This window comes from Seriola dumerili, unplaced genomic scaffold (assembly GCF_002260705.1).
Source record: "Seriola dumerili isolate Sdu_G_001 unplaced genomic scaffold, Sdu_1.0 BDQW01000073.1, whole genome shotgun sequence".
Lineage (NCBI taxonomy): Eukaryota > Metazoa > Chordata > Actinopteri > Carangiformes > Carangidae > Seriola > Seriola dumerili.
In genome coordinates this window covers 1,265,524-1,291,945 of record NW_019174328.1, presented here as the reverse complement: position 1 = coordinate 1,291,945, position 26,422 = coordinate 1,265,524, and the positions used below count along the sequence as shown (strand labels likewise).

General features: G+C 39.7%; 1 protein-coding gene across 1 annotated transcript in view; it reads left to right on the top strand.

Annotated features, from left to right (window-relative positions):
• The window catches only part of LOC111220678 (regulating synaptic membrane exocytosis protein 1-like), a 105,457-nt gene that overhangs the window by 58,181 nt on the left and 20,854 nt on the right, over positions 1–26,422 (top strand). The window contains exons 6-19 of the mRNA XM_022743851.1: positions 1,163–1,860; positions 10,292–10,332; positions 11,184–11,297; positions 11,431–11,530; positions 12,492–12,615; positions 14,331–14,348; positions 15,653–15,699; positions 16,904–17,019; positions 17,116–17,246; positions 18,796–18,967; positions 19,210–19,357; positions 19,650–19,703; positions 22,246–22,411; positions 23,023–23,127. Coding sequence (XP_022599572.1) covers positions 1,163–1,860; positions 10,292–10,332; positions 11,184–11,297; positions 11,431–11,530; positions 12,492–12,615; positions 14,331–14,348; positions 15,653–15,699; positions 16,904–17,019; positions 17,116–17,246; positions 18,796–18,967; positions 19,210–19,357; positions 19,650–19,703; positions 22,246–22,411; positions 23,023–23,127 — 2,034 coding nt within the window. The remainder of the gene's footprint in view (positions 1–1,162; positions 1,861–10,291; positions 10,333–11,183; positions 11,298–11,430; positions 11,531–12,491; positions 12,616–14,330; positions 14,349–15,652; positions 15,700–16,903; positions 17,020–17,115; positions 17,247–18,795; positions 18,968–19,209; positions 19,358–19,649; positions 19,704–22,245; positions 22,412–23,022; positions 23,128–26,422) is intronic.

Here is a 26,422-nt window from a genome sequence, read left to right as displayed (position 1 = left end):
GCCTGTATTCAGAGACTGAGCCTTAAAACCAGCCGTCAGGACTTCTGGAACTTTGTGATGTCACAACAAAGCAGTCACCACCCTCAGCCATGCGCCAAGCCCTGCCCACCTGGACCCACCATCCAACCTTGTAGGATCTGATTTCTCTCAGCCTCCTCTCTTCTGATTGGCTCACTGACCTGTTGTTACTAGAGCTCCAGAGAGAAGCCTGAGAGAGGAGATGTAAAACTACATTCAGATGGTTTTTGGTTCTAAAAACCACAAATATATCTTCTTATGGATCAACACTTCAAATAAAACACAGAAGAAGAGGAAAATATGGGACCTTTAAATTTGAATTTCATGTAGTGTTGAAACAAGTTAGTTAACAGATACAAAACTGTCTGCCATTTTGATAATCAGTTACTCACTGAAGGTCCTCCTAGATCATGAAATGACATTCATGGTCCCCAGAGGTTAACTCCTGCTGTCCATTGACTTTCCCTCTAGCTCCAGTACTGTGGTTTTGAGTGAAACAAACTACCTCAGTTGTTTATTACTTTGATTTACGACCAAATACCTTCAAAACTATTGACAAATGATGCTAACATGCTGAACTGAATCATGGTGAGCATTATCTGCTAAATATCAGCATGTTAACATTGTCAGTGTGAGCATACTGATGTTAACATTCAGCCAGTGCTGCTAGCGTGGCTGTAGACTTTCTAACATCTTTACATAAAATAATAGAGACATAATTATAGACATAATTATGAGTTGCAGCCAGTGCAGAGGAGCTCAAAACATTGAATGAACCAAAGATTGCACATTCAACTTTTAGCTTAGCATTAGCTCTTTCTAAACACAGGGTGGTGATATCAGTAGTAAAGCTACTGTAGGTTTCCAAATACACACATGAGGATTTGCACGTCTGTTTTCATGGCCAGTGAAAGCTAAGAAGAGATGATTTACACTAACATGACCTGAGCAAACGTAAGGTAGACATGTTAGAAAGGTTTCTAACCTGGCTTTATCCTTTCAGTTTAATCTCACACAGCAATTCTCCAGGAGTTTAGATACAGTATCCTGTGATCTATGTGCCTGATATACAAAACCTTGTTTTCCAACAACTCTCACCTCTTCTTTTCTTCCCCTCTCTGTCCCCATATCGATTATTGCCCAGGAGAAACGGGCGGGGAGGTGGAGGAGCTGGTCGGGGAGAGAGGCGGGCGGGCCAGCCCAGGCTGCAGACCCAGGTTTCAATGGACCGGGACCTCCGGGGGGAGTCCAGGGAGCGCAGGGAAAGCCGGCGACTGACAAAGGGACGCTCTCTGGAGCATGATCCTGTGGGAGGAGGTGGCGGAGTAAGGCGGACAGAAGAGGGGGGCTACCGCCACATGGACCACAACGGTGCTGCCCCTTGCCAACCAGGGCTGGTCCCTCCTGGAGGCCGAGGACACCCTGTGCCCATGCAGGGTCGTGGCATGGGCGTAGCAGGGGAGCTCGGGGATGGCGTTCGGCCTGGTCAGAGGACGGTGGGTGGGGTTGGTGGGCCGCATGAACACACCCTTGCTCAGCAGGTCCCTCCCCCTGAACTCAGAGAGCCTCCTGGTTCGGGACCTGGCTCAGCCCCCGGCCAGGGACCTGTAGTGAGGCGGACCAAACGGGAGAAGGCTGAGAGCATGCTGCGCAACGATTCGCTAAGCTCTGACCAATCGGAATCTCTGCGTCCGCCACCGCCAAGGCCCTACAAGTCGAAACGAGGGCTGGGGGCCGGAGGTAAGAGACAAACCAGCGTCAGCAGTTCGGAGGAGGAAGGAGGGACAACGCCTGAGTACAGCAGCTGTGAGGACGCTGAGATCGAAAGTGTCAGCGAGAAAGGTCAGAGACATAATCAGTCATCGCTCTTCTTTCATGAAAAAACTGTTGATGGTTTTCAATGAGGGTTTAATTTGCTTTAATTATTTACATCTGTCAGTTCATTTGCTTATTGATCCATCACATGACGTATCTCAGGCACAAATGATCCGTCTCATCACTGTTTAATGACAGTTTCTAATACTGCTCTAACTACGAGTCAGCACTAAAAATCTTAACAACTTATATAATAATAGTAATAATAATAATAATTATAATAATTAAATAAGAAGTTTCTCTATAGAGATGTTGCTCAAAGTGCTTTACAATGAAAATTGAAATAGGACAATAAAATCAGGGTGAATAGAAGGACAATGAAAATAGAAAATAGACACACAGTGCATGATAACATAACATGAGATAATTCATTAAAAGCCAAGTTAAATAAATATGTTTTCAGCTGCTGTTTAAAAATGTTCACTGAGCATCTCTTACAGCTCTTGGCAGGATGTTCCATGGTTTTGGAGCCTAGTTAAAAAAAAAACATTTCTCTCGTATCACATGTTCAACTGACATTACATTCAATGCACACGTCCTACACTTGCTCTAAAAATGTGTTATAAGCCTCTTTTGAGGCATCTGTAAGATGTTTCTAGTTTCTATGTTTGTGGTGATGGTGGCTCTCATCACTCTGAAGTAATGCCAACTCTTACACTCCCTAGATAACATAATACACTCTCTAGATTCCTGTTGGTGATATCTCTTGTGTAGAAATTATTAAGCAAACAAACAAAAACAAACAGCTTCATTCATTAGATTCTTTGATTCTTGCAGTACTTCCATTAATGTCCTGCTCATAGAAATGAGCTGAGAACCACATTCATACTAGATACTAATTCTCTACTAAGTCTAATTGTAGACAGTATGTTCTATTTGCACAGCTTGTAATTATATACTGAATTTGCAGTTAGTTTGCAAAAAAATCAATATCAATCAATAAACCTTATCATTAGCGCTGAGAGGAATTTTATATATATAAGTGACTTTAGGTGCAATTCAACTTCTCAAAGAGAAAGCAAAATGTTTTTTTACATACATGTGTCTTTATAAATATCTACATCTCTATAAATAGAATTTTTTCCGGACCATTTATTTCCTTTCTGCAAGGTGTTGTGGGACAGTCGTGTCCAGCAAAGCACACTCATAAATCAAGCAGTTTTTAGTCTGCAAACTGACTTTTTCAGTTCACGTAATGTTTTCACTTTTCAAGTGTGAATACACAACAGACACAAAACCTGAAATATGATTTATATTAGTATGGAATTGGGACAGATATACTTTTATAGAACGGCCATTCATATAGACACTCCTCTTTCACTTCAGACACAGAGGAGGAAGTAGATGACCTATAGAGAGATTTGTCTGCTTCAGCTGAAGCGTTCTGCATGTAGCTGATCAGGTTCACTACACTGCCACCTGCAGGTGCAGGTAACTTGTAAAGAGGTGGCAGAAGATATGTGGTTATAACACTGCGATGTAGGCAGCCATTAACACGAACTTATAACTGATACATACAATCAGCAAAGAGAATCAAACAGCTGCAAGTGCTCTTATTGAAATGACTTGAGGCTAATGCTTGTCTCAAAGAGTGACCCCTGGGGGACATTTCGTTTTAACTGTTACCTTAATTTATTTTTTTTATGTTATTACAATCCCGGTCGCACAGTGTCTCCTACACCTGCAGTGTACTGTGTAAATCACCCTGATTAGATCAGTAGGATGAGGGATAATCAGAAACACATCTCACTAACAGAATTTACAAACCTCTTCAACAGGACTCTGTGCAGTAATAGTATTCATAAGGAAATAACGATATAATACGATTGATCTGACACACTTGTGCTGTTTAATGTGATTGCGCTGTGTGAGGTATGAGGCATTGCATTTTCAGTGTGTGTGTGTGTGTTTGAGCACGCCCACTTGATCACACTGTATCATGGGATATGAATGTAAGAAGTGGAGCGAGCTCTTTGGTCTCAGTCTTTATTCCGTCTTCATTCAGACATTGTGAATGTGGAGACTCGTCTCTGCTTTAACTCTGTGTGTTCTGTCATCAGGACAGGTAAGGCTGCTCTGACACAACCTGCTGATTCTGGAAAATACTGCATGCTCCACCTTGTGCTCTAGACTGTAGTGTAGTATCACACACCAAACTACTTGAAAACATGAGCATATTACCAACTTCCTAAATGCAGCATTTGATATTTGTCATGTGGCTGTGTGGAGGAACACCAAACCTCCTGCAACGTTCTCTAACTTTTGTGCAGAGTGCATGCAGCGGGCCGTAGCCGGCAGTACCGTCAAAGTGAGCAGCTGTACCAGTGTGCATATTAACGAGTGTGTGTGAGCCCGTGTGCGTATCTGAATGTTTTGCCTTTGTGTCATATTGTATTGTTTTCAGCTTGCTCCCCGAGGGGGACAATCCCACACTGTGCGTACGTGTGTGTGCGTGTTAGTGTGTCTGTGATGGGGCAATTTGACCCCAGCTGATCCCGGTGTTGACCTTGTGTGGCCTCACATAGCCAACTATGTCCCCAAGCCTGAGAACACACTGCTGTTTACACTCTAACCTTGTCATGTCCAAGCTGGGTTAAGTCACTTTACTATTAACAGTTCCACGGCACTTAGGCTCACTGCCATGTATTCAAGCAATATTCTACTACTCCAGCAGCTTATAAGCCCCGGTCTAGTGCTGTTGTAGGTCTGCTGCAGAAATGTTGCTATTACACCAGAAAAGCCTTGTGGCTGGAGCTGAGCAATGTCACTGAAGAGATGAGATATGTCATCTGCGAATTTTTCATAATATTGTAATGGAGTTTAAATGTTTTCTTTTCCTAGTAACAAGGTCATAATGAAAAACTCATACAACTCCTGAATTTTCTGACTATTAGCTGAGTGAACGGTTTCCCTTTCTGTCCTTCAAACCTTGGAAAGGCCTGTCCTGCAAAAGTTTAGAAATTGCAATGAAATGATGTCACTGTCACAAGTCACCAGAATTTATTTTTGTCATTTATGGAATAGGCTCTTTATTCAGGGACAAGGTCAATTTGAAATCAAGGATAGCATGTTTTCAGCATTTTACTGGTTTGAATGTTATTACAGATGTGCTTAATTCAGACATAGAATGACTGAGAATCAGCTGTTCTTGAATCATGAGACACTGTTTTGAAATACTCCTCTGGTCACAGTTAAGCAGCAGCTATGCTACCTATAACTTTTTTTAGCCACACGAGTGTCTAGCTTTTGAGGTTGTCATACAGTCGGTCAGTCCACTGCTTCGACACTAAATGATGATGTAATTATTAACACCGGTATATATGACCTAAAGTCCAGAATGAAGGGTGCAGAGCAAACCGACCTAAATCCAGTTAACTTCCACATTTATACACACAGAAATGTAATATAGGACATATATGTCCTATATTAAGAGATCTATAAGGGGATATATATATATATATATATATATATACACATCCTCTGGATATATGAAGATATAAGTTTACAACATAAATGAAATAACCATAGTAAAATTTGCATATGTACATATAATACGAACAAGTTTATTAAAACTATATAAAGATTCTATTTGCTTATATATGTTTTTGTAATTAATTTCTCAATAATTTTAAACATGTTTATCTTCACATTATCTGACCTTTGGACCCTACTTCCTATAATATCAACATACATTGACAGGCTTTGGGGTGTATATATAACATATGTCTACAATATTAGCATACATACATACATTTGTATGGGCTTGACATATATGTCAAGATGTGAAGTCGTTCTAATGTCTAATAGGTTTCATATATCATTTTTACATATATATTTAAATTTTATATATATATTTGATATATGGAAATTCAATATACAGTATGTACATGTATTACATTTGCGTATGGGACTAACTGAAAACTTTGTGACTTGAGCCTTGATGATATGCTGTGGTCGCAAACTTAAGTAAAGTCTATTCAAATAAAATCAATCCATGCTAAAATAAGAATAGAATGATAAGTAAGTAATAGTTTATTGTTCAGTGACTCAAGTTCATAGTTATCTGTTCTCTATCTTCTTTTTATTTACTGTTACATGACAGCTCATGTCATTTTACAGTTAGTACCTAATAATGTTGACAGTATTTAAAAAACACAATGCATCTGACTATAGCCATGCTCATGCTACATTATGGCTTCACTGTCACTGGACGCTGACATTGATAAAGTGCGGTGCGTCCAATGTGAAAGAGGCTGCATGCAGCACCAGCCTGGACCCAGACCAGACACTGTGACATCAATCAAGTGGAGGTTTAGTATGAGAGTGTCCTGTCGAACCACGTTCTAAACACACTGTTGTGGCAGCGAGACGCTGCTTCCTTTTTTAGCTCGAGACTGAGGCCAGGTCAGCTCCAAGATGTGGTTGCTGGCAGCCGATACGCATCCAGGCATGTAAATCATTGTACGATCAGTGCAGGAAAAGACACACACACACACACACACACACAAACACACACACACACACACACACTCAAATATGCAGTCAGTCACAGTACAGTAGATCCTATTATGATCTGTGCAAGTATCCTCCTACACACAAACACACACTACGAACTCATCCTCTGATAGGAGCACAACAAAAAACACAACAAATAGTACACGTGCACTTTGACAACTTTCACTTTCTACCTCCTTATCTCAGAGTTTTTCAACCTTTTCTGGCCCGTGAACATTTATTTGTCCCAAAAATTCAAAATTATAGTTTTTCTAGTTTTTCTAGTTTGTTTTAGAAATTAACCACTAATCATACAATTAAAGATAAGATAATTATACTTCTATCTTACAAACCAAGGAGCGACCATTTAGTGTGCCTGTTCCTCTTAGTTACTTACTATTATGCACATATGCATTTACACAAGTAACAAAAGCCTGGATCTTATTTCTGGCCAGTAACTGTCTTTTTGAACAACTTTTAGCAGCTGAATAACTTATGCGTCATAACTCCGTCAGCTGGCTAAAAACCAAAACATCCAGCGGATGCATTAGACTAAGGCTGAAGCACTAGTAAAAAAATACAGCAAAGCGTTGTACTCTTATATTGAAGTGTAGCACTAGCTAGTTCTTGAATTATCAGTGTAATAAGGTAAAATGTCAGAACAGACTTTCTGTACAAGAGAAAAGGCTGTTAGGATGGTGGTAGGCAAACACAAGACTTTTTTCTGAGAAGTTGACGTTGGTTTGTCTGGGGTTACTGGAGTGTAAATGTTCCCTAATCCATTAAAGAATAATAAAGGGAAGCTAAAGCTAGCTTCAACTGTGATAGTTTCAAGGTCTAAGCTTTTATTGTTATTTGTAACAAAACGTCACAGCTCGAGGGAAGAAGCTTTTGTAGAGCCTGGCAGAGGAGGTCTTGGTACTCCACTACCTCCGGCCAGATGGTAAGGGGGTGTTTTGGCTGTGGCTGTTGTGGGTGGAGCTCTTCACAATGCTGAGGACCTTGTGGGTGCACTGTGGAGCGGGGAGAAGCACTGATGATGATGATCCTCTTCGCTGTGCTTACTGTTCACTGGAAGGTCTTACAGTCAGAGACCTTGCAGCTCCTGTACCAAACAGTAGGCAGCGATGGTTGAAGTGACGGCTACGCCACCCGTATATATCCCAACGGGTTGCCACAGAAATAGAAATGAAAGATCACTAAGCAACATTTGACTCGAACAACGGCTATTTCTCTACTTCAGGAAACCGAGGCCGTTCTGAACACTGCCTCAACATGTCTTTTAAAATGACCTGGGCGCTCTTGATATTTGCTCTAGAGACATTTAAGAGACGATTTAATATCAAATGAGGAGTTTGTATAAATCCGTCTCTTATTCAACACCACGGACAGTGTCATGGTTTCATTAACACACCTTATCAACAGTTTGTGCTGACATGTCTATGAATAAACTGGACGTATAACGTATAATTGAATATAAATGAAATGAAAGTTTCAAATGTAACAAAAAACAAAAAAAACTTGTAACTCCTTTTGTATCACAGGGTACGGCAAACTCTTACAGGCACAGACAACAGGATAGACAGGAGATCTAGTAGGGTTAGCTGTTAGCCTAGCCCAGATACTTCCACAGGTGTCGTACTTCCGGATGCTGCTTGTCTGAGCTGCAGCATGGTGGCTGGCTAAGCGAAGCAGGCCTGGACTCCACAACTTGTACAACGGCTTTGGAGTTTTATGTGCTGCATGAAAGGTAGTCTTTTTGGCTGGACCAACTATGGGCCAGCACTACATTCACGACTGTCCATGACTGACTGAGCGCAATGAAGTTAGCCCACTGGTCAACTGGTTGGACTTTTGACTGTTTCTATTACGTCATCGGGGGGGGGGGGAATGGGAATGTTTTTAAAATGTAACATGTAATCCCATAAACTAATTTGATTACCCAGTTACTATTGTAGGAAGTAAGCTAACCTTTTTCTCTTTTGTAATTGGTTTTGAAAGGTTACAGAAAAAAAGACGCCGCACTCCAAACTTTTTCTGAGCTGTGATTGGACAGTTGTTGTTGAGAGGAGGGGTTTAGTGAGCAGTCAATTGATGTTACTGGTCAGTGCAGATTTCACTTTACATAAAAATGGGTTCAATTTAGGGTCACATGGGTTCATGTGAATTGATATTTTCTATTCCTTTAAATATAAAAATAACCCCAAGGATTATATTTTAAAGAGGATATATTTCACAATCACTACTATTCATTGTAACTTATCAATCCCACATCGATGTGTCAGTTTGCTGAATGTCATACAACCCTGTCTGTATAACAGGTGACCTCACATGTTGTCCTAACCCCCTACTGAGTTTGATCGCTTTTCATGTCCTTGTATGTGTAGAAACACAAGAGCACACACACTCACCCATGTGGCCCACCCACTACACAGAATTATGTTCACGCTTGAGTTATGAAACTGAGAACTCGGTTGTCTATTGTCAGAGCGTTTGCTTTAAGATTACATAATGTCACTATAAGTTGTCACAACTCATTAACCTCATTGCCTCCTGGCTCCTAGGAGCGCTTGGCTCTGTTTTACTCTGTGTCATAACAGTGTCGTTGAAGTCCTGCACACATTTCAATGCCGCCGCCCCCCCTGGCCCCGTTTGTATGGAAGCAGGGGATGGGGCTGAACCATTGATAATATTTTGTCTGATTGTCTAAAGTATCCAGCAGGACGTGAGGAAAAAGCACCAGACAGTTGATACTGAAAGAAATCGATGTGTTTTCATAGATGCAGCTTTATCATTACTACAAGCAGCTATTGATTTGAAGTGAAACTCTGCCCTTTACTAAATCATAGGAGCTTATTTATTAACATTTAGCAAAACAGAATTCCTACTCAAAATCCTCTCGCTAGCTTTTTCCAGAGCTTTCAGCTGTATCGTACTGTCTTCATGAGTGAGTAGGGCTTGCTCAGCTGCCACAAAGACGGATCTGTGGCTCCAGAGGCAGACACATCAGTAAACGTAATTGCAAAAGGTAAAATTGGAAACTTTTCATCAAATGTTTAAATTATTTTAAATGATTCAAATTTAAATATTTAAAATAAACAAAATATCCAAAAAAAGGCTGTGAATCAATTTTAAAAGGCAATTATTGAAGAGATAATAAGTAATTACTAAAATTTAAATGACAAATTTAATGACTCATTTTTATAGAATTGTGTGTTATAACACATGATGTAAATGCCAGTTTAATTACAACTATTACAACTGTCTGTTTATTACTTAAACACGGTCAAAGTCTGTTTAATCCAGCCTCTGTACCTACATGAGTATGAATAATTACATAAGGATAAAAAAGGAATAAAGGAAAATATTCATTATTCTGCTGATTTTCTGCCTCTCTAATAGATGTTTGGTTTTGTTGTTGAATGTCATGCTTCACAATAATCATCAGTATGAGGTCATCGTCATTTACCCAAGTTTTTTTTTTTTTTTTTTTTTTTAGCCTTACATCACTGTGTTAGCCCTGGAGTAATTCCACAACATCTAATCTGTAAAATATCTGGGAGGGATTTCAAGCATTTCTAAAGGCTTAACTGTCCTTTGGTATCATCGCTGCCTCGGCGGACTACTTTGCGCCTGAATGCTGCTGCGGTGATAAATTTCTAATTCTAGCCCAGGCCTGAATATTCAACAAACTTAACCCTCTTCACTGTAAACAAATACCTTCTGAAGAGCCCCCAAATTTGGCTGAGCTGTGTATAGGAGGACTCAGGCTGGTATGTGCTGTGTATACAGTTTCTGTGCTGTATGCGTCGGTGTGTGTGTGTGTGTGTGTGTGTAGACGAAGGGGATATGAAGGAAGTTGTTTTTTGCCACAGTGTCTGAGCCGGTCTCTTTTCTCTTGCAGGTGACTGGGAGTGCTACCCTCATGACCCCACTGTGTGGCATGTAAGTCACTGTTTCATGTTTTTCATGTGAAGTTTTCAAATCAGCGTGAAAGGAAAAAGCAGGCAGCATTTATGTGCATGTTGTATATGAATGACTGGTGCTGTCAGGTGCTGTGCGTCCTGTACTTTTCTTGCATCTTTGGTAGATGAGATTTGTCTTTCTGCTGTCTCTTTATTTAATAGAAATAATCCATTAATGTAAAACACACGACTTCTCATGTGCCAGACACCTTTCCCCAGGAAAACACCCACCAGACCCTGGGTGTTTACACCAGCAAGTCTAAAGGCTTTCACTAAATGAATGTTAAGTGGCTGTTGTGTTAAATCAATCGGTGAGCAAACCTTAGCTCTAATTTATTCCTCGGAAGATGCTGCAGACTGTCGCAACTTTCGATACTGTGTGATCCAAGGTAGCAAAACTTAAGCTAATGTGTTCCAAGTATAGTGATGCCAATTGTTGCAACCTTGGAGATTGAATTCAGATGTAAATGCACCCACGATGCATTAGGTTTCCATTTTCTACACACTATTAATAATCATCGATCCATGTGCATGTTTAACATCTATTCTAAAGGGGAACTTATACATGCTGATCCAGCAAGGATGCTGACATCATTTAGATGGATATCAACTTAATGTCAAAGACAATCAGTATTCAGTGAATCAATCAATCTAGACTTTACTGCAGCCAAAACATTATCAAAATAAAAAAATGTTTCTCCTTGTATTTCTTTGCTTCCTTTTGCAAAAATGTGCAAAAGCAATCGAGGCAAGTTGTGTATATTTGCGCATATGTCTTTTTGGGTTTCAGTGTGTGCATCTGCACATATGTCATGTTGTGTCCTGTTGCAGCATCCGGTAACCTGGCAGCCATCCAAGGAGGGAGACCATCTGATTGGACGAATCACCCTCAGCAAGAGGAGCGCTGCAATGCCTAAAGAAGCCGGGGCTCTGCTGGGGTTAAAGGTCAGAGCGTGGCTGAAAAACATTATGTTATTAATACTTTTAATTCACAGTTTTCAGTCACTGTTGTCTACCTGCCTTTCTCTCTCTCTCTCTCTCTCTCTCTCTCTCTCTCCCTCTCTCTCTGTGTGTGTAGGTGGTGGGAGGAAGAGTGACAGAGTCAGGGAGATTAGGTGCCTTCATCACTAAAGTTAAGAAGGGTAGTCTGGCTGATGTGGTGGGACATCTCAGAGCAGGTAAACCATCACAGACGTCACACTATTTACAGATCCTCACAAAGACAGTAAAGCCAAATGATGTAAATAAAGGACTTTAAAAGTGTCTTACAAACATTATATTTTATTAGAGCTCTTATTTTTTAACCTTGCAATGGCAGTTTTATTTATGATGCATGATTTTCTAACTCTAACATTAATTGGGGTACGTTTATCCTACTATATCTGTGCATCTCTGAGTTTTTCTCCTAGTGGCTTTATGGTGTCATATCTATAATTAGCTTTTTTTAGTTTCAACCTATTTGAACTGTTTTTATCTTATTGGTCTTACATTATAAGGACTTAAAGTGTAAAGCTGGCAATAATACTAAATAATGTTTTTATTGTTAACAAACAAAATGAAATAACCAATAATAAACTGATGCTAGCTTGAGCTATCTTGTTCCTCTGTGCCTCAGAGTTCCATTGTTTATTAAACACATCATTGCGCTGCTCTGTTGCACTGGGTGACATGTTCCTTCATTACCATGAACACACGCACTGTAGTTTATTTTTAGTATTTCCAGTCCGACATACACTGACTCACCAAATCTGAGAGGACCAAATCTGTTTTAATCCGCAGCTGAAAATAGTCCCCCATGGAAGGACTATTTAGTCCTATTTGAATAACATTTACTAAAACTACAATGTCCAGAAGTTTTAGGAAATTACTCAGCCTCTTTTTAACTAACCATTTTTATTTGGATAGCGAAGCCACTCGTTGGTGTTGGTCTTTTCATTAAATATTCCAAAAGAAATTTATAGAACAACACCGGGCTTTAATTTATCTTTTTTAAACCTGCTGATAACCTGATATATATATACACCCTCCCTGCCCAACTTGGTCAATATAAATATGGTGTAAAGCACACACATGCAAAGAAACATGTGGCTGCTGCACATGTCGAGGCATCATCACATGCACATGCATGTCTGATTTCAGGGGATGAGGTTTTGCAATGGAACGGGAAGCTGTTACCAGGGGCGACTATGAAGGAAGTTTACAACATCATCCTAGAGTCTCAAGCCGAGCCTCAAGTGGAGCTGGTGGTATCCAGGCCTATTGGGTAAGTCAGGAATGAAACACACCCAACACACTACCGTTGCCTTGTGCTAATATTTGTCATAATGAAACCCTTTAGTTTTATGAATCAGTCACCAGTCTGCGTGTTGCACTGAATTTAACCCTTACTGAAACAGGCAGTGCTGACCGAGGTTCTGAGTCAGAGTTGGCTGACCTCAGATAAGACAGAAGACAGGGATGTGTATTTGTATTCTGACTGCGACTGTGCGACTGCATTCAAAATATTAAAAACACCCAGCCATTACCTGCTGCTGGGGGCTGCCAGGTTTTGGAACAGGAGACTTCCATTTAGTCTCATACGCCCCCTTTAAAAAAGCACTCACGTTTAATTGTGGGATGGTGTAAGGTGAATTATTATTGACCCAATAAAATCAGCTGTAAAAGACAGGAAGTGGCTGCATCACATATTTGAGGTTGATGCCAAGCTCGTCGTCAGCTGCAGTGCAGTAGGTACTTGTAGTCTGACACTGCTATTTGAAAGAAGATATAATTTGAGTTTAGTTTTTAATGTTTTCCACGATTGTTTTGGTCTATAAAGGAAAATTCACTCTAGCCGTTTCTCGATTGATGATTGAGAAATGCCATGGATGCAGTTTTTACCAGTTTATTAAGTTGCTTTAATTTGATTAGAGCAGACATATTAATTTGATATTTGATAATTTGATAATTTAAAGTGGTGGAGTAGGCTGTTCGAGGAAAAGCACGTATCATTCCATACAAACAGAAAACATCCATTTATGCAGATTTACAGACTCATACCTTTATTAATGTTTATTATTCATCTGATCATGTTTTTATTGATCTGCTCTGGCTATCACTGAATACCTTGAACTCTCAATTCACATATGTATTTGTAACTATGATAATTTGTTTACATACATTGAATTTATCTCACTCTACTTCAAGAGCAGATGTTATGTATCTTAAAAAAATGTTAGTTAATTATTTTACAGGTCTGCAGGTCTAATAATTTTTTCTCTGAAATTTCTGGAAATTTAAAGAAAATATTCATTCATTATGAAAATGTTTATTCTCTGTATGTTGAATTTAATATTTCCCTGTAGACAAATTTCACATTTTTTGCATGTTCAGCTCACCTGTTGTGCACAGACAAAAATACCCTAGTTTTTTCTTGCAATTAATTGAAATGTATTAAATGAAAATGTGCTAATTTAACTTGTCTGATTAGTAAGTTAAATAATTCTGTAATGGAAATTTTCAAGGAAACTATTAAAAATGTATTATTTTATATTTACATTAAAGGCATTTACAGACCTGGAAAATAAAGCATTACCATTAAATCTCATTTTACACATTTGACACAAATCTCTCTTCAAATACAGTTTTTCAAATATTCTACTAAATTGAGATGAAGTGCTTTGTCAAACTGCACTTTATTTTTATCATGGAAAGACAAATCAAACCTTAAATTCTAGTCAAATAATCTCAGATAAATGATGTCATTGCTCAAGATACTTTCAGTCTCTCTCATGGAGTTCCAATGTTCAAGTTGTGCTTCAGCATTTTAGCTAATTATTGTTTTGAATAAGATCATTAGACATACAGTTAATATTAGACATACAGTATTTCACAGTGAAATACTCACTATGACTTCAAGGTTTTGCAGCTTTAACCTCATTTGCTCTTTGATGAAAAAAAAAGTTGAATGTATTAATTTCTCTCCAAACACTCGCGAAGGGTGTGTAGAAAATATCAGTAAGTAATCTGCCCATTTTATTAGGAACCCTTAATCCTCTCACGCATATGGAAACAGTTTTGGTTTTTCCCGGGCGCCATTTTGCATCTTTAAATGAACTGAAGTGAATCCTGTTAAGTCAGGATGCCAATTGATGCAAATATTGGCTTCATGAAAATTGCTGAAATTTGACATCTACAACTAAAGTAAGATGAAAGCTGACTTGAACAGATGCAAAATGGCCAATGGGAAATGTCCATCAATGTAGCATTGCTTTTGCAAGCTTTTTAAGCAGCGGTTGGGATTCCTCTTTTTTACTCCTGGTAAAGTCTGAGGATCCCAAAGTAAAATCTAGCAGCGTTAAATCAAAATGCTCTTTTCTGCTCTAATCTTAATCTCTTGGTTTTGGAAGTTGGGACATTGGGATTCATGTTTTCTATTTTTTTATTTTGGAATGGGCTCCAAGGCAGCCGAGGGTCCATGAAACACTTATCAGTTTAATGTTTGTATTTAAAATCAATATCAAATAAGAGTTCAACATTTTGCTTCCTCTCCGAGAGTGAAATTATAAATTGGATATCAATCTCATGCTCTCATGTGAAGTACAGAGCTGGAGCTGGGAGGCAATTAGCCTAGCTGCCTCTAGTATTTATGCTAAGCTAGGCTAAGCACAACTCGACTCCAGCTTTGTACTTATCGCATTTAACTCTCAGAAAGAAAGTGTTGATCATAAAATGTTGAGCTATTGCTTTGAGTGACTAAAGAATTTCAAACACTGTACAGCCTCTTTATGTGCTACCAAACAAACACCCTCCAGATCTCTGTGGTGGGCTTGCAAAGTTAAAACACTGAACCTTTCTCCTTTTTTAAATGTTAAATTTAAATGGACAAAACACACTGATAAGAGTTACATAGATTACCATGCTTTCTTTATATTACATGAAGCTGGTACAATGGATTCTGGTGTTTCCCATGGGTGTGGACAGACCTGAGCTACAGTGCGGGCAGAAGCCTATTGGTGCTCATCCATTTTTTATCTCAGATAATGATTGGCCTGACAAAAAAACAGCTGACAGAGTCTGGGAAACACTGCAGTCATGAGAAGAGCTTGGCTCTATTCACATCTTCCCTTTTGCTTCTTTTCGACCACGTAACATTTCAGTCTCAAATAACTTTTAATTATGGTGCTACTTTCCTCCAGCAAACTGCTACTACATTAATATGCATGTGTGCCTGTGCATCAAGAACACTACTAACTTTATTTAATCCAGTGAGATGTTAGTAAGAGAGTGACTTACTTGTATGTTCGCTGCTTCTCTTTCAGTGATATCCCAAGAATCCCCGACACGTCCCACCCTCCATTAGAATCTAGTAGGTATCTCCCGTGGGATGTTGGAACATCTCTGTATTTGTACATCCGTCTGTATTTTTCTCTTTCTCACAGTTAAAGCGATTGTTTGGGTTATTTGACGTGGGGTTGTGTGAGGTACTAATCTATAGTCAGTGTTACCTGCAGTAGATTCAAACAGCAGGAGCACTGGCACAGAAGCTGAGTGATGTGCTGCTGTGGACGTGTTTTAGCTACTTTAAAAATGCAGACAGAAAAAAGCTAATGTCAGTTGAGGTGTTTGCTTTATTTTGAAAATATTCACCACTTTATTTTGCCTTCAAACAGCCCTTTCCTTTGGAACTATAGTTTGTGAACCATTGAACTACTGTATTACTATGCACAAGTGCACCTACGGCGCGCACTGTATTACTCCGCAGATTGAGTCAGACAGAGCTAAGCCTAGTTGTGCTTGTGTGTAGGAATACGGTAATTCAACGGTTGAAAAAATGTAGTTCCAATGGAAGGGGCTGTTTGACGGTGAGATAAAGCAGTGAAAATATTCAAACACTTCAACTGATCTTAACTTTTTTCTGTGGGTATTTTGTGTGGCTAAAACAAGTTTTTGCAGATGGCCCATCACTCAGCTACTGTCCCGGTGCTTCTGGCTGTGTCTCTAAACTGGGAGCGTGCTGATCTGAATCTACTGCGGGTAAGACACCTCACACAACCCCACGTCAAATCACACAAACTGTCACTGTCACTTTCTCTGATATGGGAAAATTAACTTTGCAAAATGGAGCACTTTGCACCATTTTTGTATTGGTTTGTTCAGGTTCATACTTAGCTAAAATTGCACCAGGATTTACACTTAATCAGTGAAACACAGAGCAAAACCCAACATCACAACTACAAATGCGGTCTTCGTGGCCTCAGTATTTCTAAACAAAAGCCTATTGGACTCAAAGTAGGACAGAAGCTTGGTAATTTGTCATCCTGACAGGTTAGCTACGAAATAGTCTGTGCTCTATTTATGTGACATTTTCTCAGTAAAGGAACTCTTAATGCTGGATATTGTAATGTTAATATGAACACACATTTTAGAGTTGGACCTGATTATCTTTCCACTCTTTACAAACCTCACTCATTCTCTCTCTTGTCTACAGTTGACTTTTGGTCCCCTCTGAAACGGACCTGATATTCTCCTCTTGGGGTTTAAAAACCGTATTTCTTTGTTTGTCTTCATAGCAGGTTCCAGTTCTTTTGAATCACAGAAGATGGAGAGACCGTCCTTAAATGTCCTATCTCCCTCCAGTCCCGGGATGCTCCAAGACGCTCCACAGTTAATGCCAGGGCAGCTCTCGGTGAGTGTGTGCACTCTTGAGTGTGTTATTGTGTTGATGTGTTAAACAAAAACAAAAACATGCAGCATCAGATTTGTGCGTGTGTTTCCTGTTCAGGTGAAGCTATGGTACGACAAAGTGGGTCATCAGCTGATAGTCAACGTGCTGCAGGCTGTAGGGCTTCCACTCCGGCCTGACGGGCGGCCCAGGAGCCCTTACGTCAAAATGTACTTCCTCCCTGACCGCAGGTACTCCAACCACCGCTACACAGGGAGTCCTATAGATGAAAATTAGATTAAGATTAATAACAATAGACTGCTTTTGCACATTGCAATAAAATGGAATCAGATGAATGAACCACAGAATAATCAGGGAAAAGAAAGAGTAACTTCATCACATCTCCAGTCTACAAAGCATAAAACCACTCAAACTCCAGCAACAGATTTCTGAAGCCGGGATTTAATGCTACATTTTTCAATCGATCGGAGCCATTCAATTTGGGCAAAGGGGAGGAAGCCAGGTTAGGACAATCAAACAGCTATCACAACTGGCTTTGGTATGAGAGTCCTCCTTAAACAATATTTCTACGGAATAACATAATGCTTCTAAAAACATGAAAATAAACAAAAAAGTTTCAAACAATAAAATATGCATTCAGTTAACTCAACAATGGAGTCCCCAACATGTTGTGTCAAACACTGATTGATAGTTTAGAGTCCGCCCCCATTAAAACGATACAGTACCTTCAGAGTTTAGTCAGAAGCAGGGGTGGACAGTAACGAAGTACTTGAGTACTGTACTTAAATATATTTTTCGAGTATCTGCACTTCACTTGAGTACTGTACAATTGATTGTACTTTTGACTACATTTCTATGAAGTACTCTTACTTTTAAGCAGCTTGTAGTCTGTGGAATTTATTTTATTTTATTTTGAAAATATGATAAGATAGAGGACAGAGATGTGGAACTAGGTTAGGTTGTTTTTTTTCTCCTGTGGAAGCTGCATACAGCAACTCCACTGTCTGTTTGGTGGACACATGTTCACGAACACACTCACGCACAGACACACACTGCAGGAGCTGTGTCAGAACACTGTCATGCTGCTTTGTGGGGGGTGGGGCGTGTTAAATAAAAAAAGGGAAAAAAAAAGAAATACAAGAAGGGCAATGGCTGTCCTTTTTCCCTCTGTTGATTCAGCTGTTTTTATGTCCATCTACAGTCTTTGTATCATATTTTACAAGTTTATTGTACAGGTTCTACAGTCAGTCAGTCACTCAGTCAGTCAGTCAGTTCGTAGGTTGTTTCAGAGTCATTAGATTCTGTTAATGTGGAACAATACAACAATGAATTGACATTAAAAAATGTACTTTCAAATACTTCAGTGTTTTTAAAATCAAGTACTCCAGTACTTAAACCAAGTAAAAATCTGACTGAACACTTTTCACTTGTATTGGAGTCATATTTGACCAGGAGGATCTATACTTTGACTCAAGTAATGAAGCTGTGGACTTCCTCAACCTCTGGTTAGAAGCAGCATCTCGTGGCCGTTACAGCACCTCTATTGGTCCAGATATGTAAACTGTAACCTCAGCTAAATGTCACTTGTAAATTCATTCCAGCTTACATAAGTCACATACAGTAAGTGTAGAGTAAAGAGTAAATTTAGATAAATGAGGCTCGTGATTCAGCTTCTTGAAAGTTTTAGTTGTGTCTTTTAAACAGGGACAAACAATAAAAGTGGGTCCACTAAAAAGGGGAAACTTGGCTCGGCTGAGTGTCTTGTGTTGTTTTACGCAGCGACAAGAGCAAACGAAGGACAAAAGCAGTGAAGAAGACGTGTGAGCCCAAGTGGAACCAGACGTTTGTCTACACTCATGTCCATCGCAGGGATTTCCGCAACCACATGCTGGAGCTGACTGTGTGGGACCAACCCAGGTCACCAGAGGAGGACAGCACCTTTATGGGAGAGGTAACGCACACACACACACGCACACACACACACACACGCACACACACAATGAAGGTTGCTCTCCTTTCTTGATTATAGCACAAAATTATTGTCCTTTCCATTTGTTCCATTTGAATTGCCATCTCCTGGTGATTCTGTGGATTCTGGATCATAGAGGTTACCTTAGCGACAAATTAGGAACACCATTCTAATACTGGGTAGGGCACAACATTTATTTACTATGTGGATTATGACTTGAACAGATCCTGATAGAGCTGGAAACGGCCTTACTGGACGACAAGCCTCACTGGTATCCACTCCAAACCCATGATGTCTCATCCATACCGCTGCCCCGGCCCTCCCCGTACCTGCCCCGACGACACACAGATACCCCTGGCAAGAAGCTGCAGCGTAAGTCTGACAGTGTGTGTGTCTGTGAAGGCACTTCATTTTGTACATTTATGTATAAGCTCTTTCTTATCCTCTGTGTGTGAGTGTGTATGCATGCATCACTGTGTAAGAGAGGAAAGGTTGTGTGTGGTTTACTATCAATGAACAAAGTGTAACATGTATGTCGATGTAAATGTCTGTTTTCATCACCCTTCCCTAACACTGCCTTTGTGCCTGGATGCGTGCATGCGTATATGTGTGTATGGTGTGTATACACATCTATGTCTGTGTGTGTGTGTCTATGACTGTGTAGGTTCTCAGCGTGTAACAGAGCCTGAATTTGAGGCTACAGCAGTAGTGTCTAAAGGTGGGTTGGGACTGTTTTCAAGTGTTACATGCAGTGTATCCCGAAGCTTGTGTTTTTATTTGTGGTGCAGTTCTGGTGGTTGCTTTGCAGGATCTAGTTTCTGTATACACTTTTGTTATAGTTAAAGTGTTTCTCCACCTTCCTACACTTGTATTTGAGTCTAATTCATTTGCCAAAAAACAGACGACAAAACACACAATAAATAAAATTAAACATCAGCTTGACTGACAGTATTGTTGTTGTTTTGTTTTTTTTATCACATTTTCTATAGATGTTGCGATATTATTGTGAATTCTTTTGGCCTGGAGTTGTAAGCAAAGACTATACCAACTGACAACATTTATATGCGGAATATATTTTATTTAACTGGAATTACTCTGACTACTAGCACTATTATTTTGATGAATTACTAACATTCCATGCATATTCTTGAATCTGAACTGAAATGGAAATCAATGCTGACAGGTCACCACAAATAAATCAATGTATGGGAAACACTGTCATGTTTGTAGACAATAAGTTAGCATGGGGTGGAAACTATCCAGGCTCCATGTTTCAGTCAGGTGTTGTTCTGTCTCAGATGAGCCTCATCTAAAATATAGTTTGAAGATGTTAATTTCCGAACCACTAACCAAACATAGATAAAAAACGAACACATATGCCGAAACACTTAGCTTTTTGTTGTATGTTTATAAGTGTACATTTGAATACTGTAAAAGTCTGTGTGAGTCTTTGTCTGTGTATGTCAGGGTCGGACTGGTCTAGGTAGATTTGTTGACAAATCTGGGCTATTTTAAAAATCAGATTACCTATTTCTCTGATGATAAATTCTTTGGATAATCTAAATCAATCTGATTTAATTATCTAATACTGTGATTATGAAAGTATGGGAGAAATTTTTTTTTTAAATGATAATTATTCATTTCCATGGTTTCGCATCAGCATTTCCTGGTTTAAGTAAAATGTGGCATGAATACTGTATTCCATATCAAAGTGAAAAATATGAAATATAAATACAAAATATATTAAAAAATAGAATGTAAAATAAAAAAAATCCAATATGTCTTATAGTGGATATTTGGGCCACTTGAAGTGGAAACGCTGACTATTTCAACCTTTCTTTTATGACATTCAATTAGTCAAACTCAGCTGTATCAGTCGAACCCTAATGCTCAAGTTAAAAAGAGAGACAGGAGGGATTGAAATATATACCACATCACTCTCAACTTTTTGTTTTAATTTTACATGCATGGCCGGTAAATGAAAATCCGCGCTAGCACTTTCTAAAGTAAAGCTAATGGCCCACATTGAGCTTGGGAAATGAAGCCAGTGACCTTGGAGTCACAACAAAGCCCGACACAGTCGCACAGATCCCTTCAAGGCTGATCAGTCTCTCTATTTATATTTTTATCTCCAGAGAGAGTTTTGCAACAAAACCAAAGAAAGAAAAAAAGGTGTTACAGTACATTATTAAAATACAGCACCCAGTCATGACAAATATCTGGCTACACTACTATTTTTAGGATAGTCTTTTAATGGTCTGTATCCTCATGACAGATTGTTCTGTTGTTGTTGCCATAGGTACGATATGTTAAGTGTTATCAGGCTCCTAGCTAAGATGTTAGCATATACATTCATTTCAGAGTAGTAAACTCTGAGCTAACACTTGCTAACTTGCATAATAGGCTTACATTTTGTGAGGTGGGTGGGTACTAGTGTGATTTTAAATGTATATACATTATCTGTTGAGGTAACGTTAGCAGGCTACTAGCATGATTTTATACTTAGATATGTGGAAGCAGGCTAATAGCATGATTTTAAGCTTGGATATAAGCTAGCAGGCTACTAGCATAATTTTAAAACTTGAGATTGTGAATATGGATAACATTTAGCTAGATTGTAGATAACCTATACTTTAGCAGTGAATGTGGTGGGCGATAAGAGACTGTACAAAATGTTTTATTACTGCAAATATACATTTTTTCTTTGCAGGGAGAAGCTCTTCCTGGCTATATTAGCCATGTTCAGTTGTACCGGGACTCTTCAGTCCATATTATTGAAGCCATTAGCAAGGTTTTATTGCTTTTACCGGCCAACATACAGTATCTTCTCAGTTTAGATAATAGTAGCTGTCCAACACAGTCTGGAAATTTCAATAATCTACAGGGGACATTTGGATTATTTTGATGCCTCTTAACAAAATAACTGAACTAAAATGTGGGAATTGACAAAGAAATGGTTTGAGCTATGTTATTCAGACACAAGGATATATTACATACTGTATATACTTTACACTACCATCTTAACTACTGTACTTTTTTTGTACTGTCTGATGAATCTAATCGTCTGGCTGAAGATAATCCATACTCTTGTATGAAAGTTTCCATAATTTTTCTTTAATTTGCCATAATTAAACAGATGGATTATGTTTTTTCCATGTTTGACATGTTTGATGTTAAAATTTCTGTGCACTCATTCACATTTACTTATGACTGTGTGTGTATATATGTGTGTGTCTATATGCATGGCCACTCCCACCAAGCAGCAGATGGGCGTGGCAGGGAGAGGCAAAGGGAGCCCACGTCTACTCTGGAGGTGCCAGACCAGCAGAGGACGCCTGCCCATCACATACGATCACGCTCAGTTTCCCCACACCGGGAAGAGCAGGGGCGCATCCGGTCGCGGCCACCCAATGTTCCCGCCCAGAGGTGAGGGTTGGTTGGAGGTCGGAGACAAGATTTTATTACAAGGGGCAACATGAGACATAGAATGATACTCCTGATGTTTTAAGTGTGACCCACTCACTCCATATGAGCCTAAAAATTGCCGTCAAAACATTTATAATCATAGTTTTGGGGTTAACACACTGCTTCAGACTTTTTGCTCACTTCTGTGACAGTTATGTGTAAGGACTGAGATGGAAGACCATACACAATTTAAGATCATTTACTGTGGTGGGTGGCATCGCCTGATCTCTGATGATGATTTCTAATATCAGCCTGAGGAGAAAACACTGGTCACTTGGAATAGGTAAAAGCAACATGGTAGCTAGTGAGAGGAGGAATGAGAGAGTTTGTTGGAAGGCAGCAAATGGTCCATCTACTAATGAAATGTCTGTCTGATGCAGAACACACAGTCCTGCCAGCTCTGCTTTTACTGGCTCCACTTTTACTGGCTGAGCCAAATGAGCCCCGCCAAGAGTCTGCTAAAACACCGCCTGACCACTAACCTGACATAAGTCTTTCTTTCTTTCTTTCTTTATTTCTTTCTTTCTTTCTCTCTTTCTCTCTTTCTCTCTTTCTCTCTTTCTTTCTTTCAGGAGTTTGGATGATGAGCTTCCTCACACTCGTCGTTCTCGCTCTCCGACCCGCTACTACGACCCTGCCAGAGGTCGCCACCAGGAGGAGGAGTACCTGGACGACAGGTGTGTGGCTCTGTTTGAGCACAGAGTTGTTTCCACTGTTTGTCAGAAAACTTTGTCTCTCACTGTATTTTTTCATGTGTTACAACGACCACTTATCTGTGTGCGCATGAGACAGTAGATCTTTGTGCATAGCTGTGTTTCTGCTGCAAAGAGATTTTGGTTTTACCTTAAAGTGGGAATGGTTGTCGTGAGCATAACTGAACTTTATTTTATCGGACACGTTCAGTTTCTTTTGTTTACCATTACTTTTTTTATTTTCTTTCACCAAATTTCTGTTTTCTTTGGGCTTCATACCAAGTTTGGTGCAGTAGCTATTATCGTGAAAGTGACGGTAGAGCAGTGTTTAGACAAAAAGGCTTTGGTTGCAAAAATCTTTGGCATTTAATGTGCGTGCGTGTGCGTGCATGTGCGTGCATGTGTTTGTGTGTGTGCGTGTGCGTGTGCGTGCGGGTGTCTTGTGTGTATAGCAATCAGCGACAGCCTCTCTTTCCTATTCACCCTCTTCTCTTCCTCTGCTCTTCTGGTTTTTTGACTGTTGTTAATTTCCTCATGTGTCATCCATCCCCATGGTAACGACAGTGAGATCATCATGATCCACCAGTCAATGCGAGGCAAAAGCGCTGAGTGCCTCCACACCAGGTAAACTAGCCAATCACGATGTGTTGTTTACATTTTGGTTCTGGATTTGGACTCTGGATCAGTTGTAGTTTTGTGTGTGTAGTGTTTTTAACATTGACATGATTGTCTCTCTATGAAAGTTAGTTTAGAAAAGTTCCATCACTGATAATAGAGTTTAGAAAGGGATGTACTTTATATGTAAAAATAATATATATAAAACACACTTAAGTAGAGTTGCCCGTCTTGCAATGCTGTTTGACTTGCCTACCCTGTCTGTGGCTCTCAGCCCCAAGCCCGTTTTCTTTGACTAAAAACAAACAACAATCTTTAAAAGCTGGTTCCATTTTTTAAAAAGCTGGAAATAATTCTTCAAATAGCTGGAAGCGAAAATGTGCATTTGTTGGGGACTATTTTGAGCCATGGATGATCACACATTTAGTCCTCCTCTGAGGAATAAGACATATCAGGCTATGAACACACACACAAAATTTGTTAGTAGGATACATGTTATTGTTGGTTTTGGCTAAGGTCAGAAAAAATCATTTAGCTCCTGCAATAATTTCAGGTAAAATGGGATGGACTTTCTACTTTCTTAATAATGTAACCGTCAAGTGTAAATGTCAGTTGTACTACTGCCTCAGATCCACAAGAGGACAGTACAGGACCATGCTTGCATTCAAGCTGTGATTCTCAGCAGGCTGCTGTTCTACAACCACACCGACAGCAGCTTGTTATTGTAGGGCTGGAAGCAGGACCAACTACTTGTCCAGCGCTTGTGTCAAAGACAGATCTATAAACATTCACTCTGGCCCTCCAGTAGAAATCAGACTAATCATTATCTGCCAGATGTATCTTTACAACTTAAAATGATTGAGAGGTCTTGTCTCTGCACTCTGTTCCCATATCCTGATACAGTTCAAGATATCAACACATTCACTGTTTATCACATGTACTGTAGTCACCTCCACTTGGGTCTTAGGTTGCTGTTGAAGCACACAGCCAGAGAGGTAAATGACCCTCTTGAGAGCACATCTGTATGTTCCATTAAAGCCAGATAAATATACTCTCCTTATACAACCACACCTCTCCGATAGAAACATAATAAGCTGGACACACTTTCTATTTGTACTGTCTATACACACGGATGTGTTTGAAGGAGGACAGTGTTTTTAAGTGTCGGCTGAGATGAGAGGCGGCTTTTGATGCTTGTGTGCCTGTCATGCAGCTCTGTAGTTCTACTCAATTACACAAGCTTAGCCAGTGATTTTAAATAATCTATAACATGAAACCTGCCGTACTTTGATAGTACAATAAAAGTCTTACAGTAATTAAATCACCTGATGGGCCAAACAAATTTGATCGTAACCTACAGTATCCTCAAATTAGCTAAATAATATACTATATAGTATAAAATCACTGGTTAAGTGGGATTTGTTTTCTTCTTTTTCCTTGTAGAATTTTTTCTGTCCAAACTCTTCCACATGCCTGCTTTTTTCTCCTCTTCCATCTATTCCTCTCATTTTCCTACTTCTGTTTGCTGCATGCATTCTAACACCAGGAGATCTACTAGGCACAATAACACACTGCCACCTAAGATGCCACTTTTGTTCAACGGTATCCACAAACACACAAACAGGTAAGTCTACAGATAAGGGTTCAGTATGCTTCCAGAAGTCAAGATCCCACTGAAATCTCTAATTGTGCTAATATTGAAATATACGGCCCTGAACGGAGCCTTTTCACCATTATGTTGTTGTGCGGCTAACTTTATGTGTTTAAATAACTACGGCAGTAGATAATATTATATTATTTACTAAATATTTTTATTTTTAGCGGCCTTTAAAGTGATAGTTGGGTTTATTTGACGGGGGTTGTGTGAGGTAGTCATGCATAGTCGGTGTGTTACCTGCAGTAGATCCAGATCAGTGCGCTGCCAGTTAGGAGAGGCAGCAGGGAATACAGTACACAAGTAGAGGGATGTGTTACTGTGCACGGGGCCAGCAGAGAAAAGTGTTTTAGACACTTTTAAAAGACGCCCACTGAAACAATCCAATATCCGTTGAAATTAATGCTTCATGTAGAATATCTTCTCATCAAAACAGCACTTTGCTTTGGTACTACATTTTTCTCAACCGCTGCACTACCGTATTCCTACGCACAAGCTCACATACAGCACGCACTGTATGACGCCGCAGCCGCAGGTCACCTTAGTGAATCAGAAACAGCTAAACTTCCCTTCGTTTTGATGGGAAGATAAACAGCTGAAAATATTCAACATGAAGCATAAATTTAAATGGATATTGGATTGTTTTGGTGGGCGTCTTAAACGTGTCTAAAACTGTTTTTTTCTGCTGGCCCCGTGCACAGCAGCACATCGCTCTGCCTCTGTGCCGGTGCTCCTGGCTGCCTCTCCTAACTGGCAGCGTGCTGAACTGAATATGGTGAAGCTAACACACTGGCTATTCATGACTACCTCACACACCCCTACGTCAAATAACCCAAACTATCCATTTAAGGAACTCCCTTTCCCATCAGCCCTAGATGGGCTTCACGGGCTAAATGTCAAGGCTCAGCAGAAGGGGTGAGTCCATGAGTCAAGAGGCAGTGAGCTCAGACATCTATAATAACAACAGGACGGAGAGGACAGCATGTGTAGAGGTAGACTACAACTAGAAAG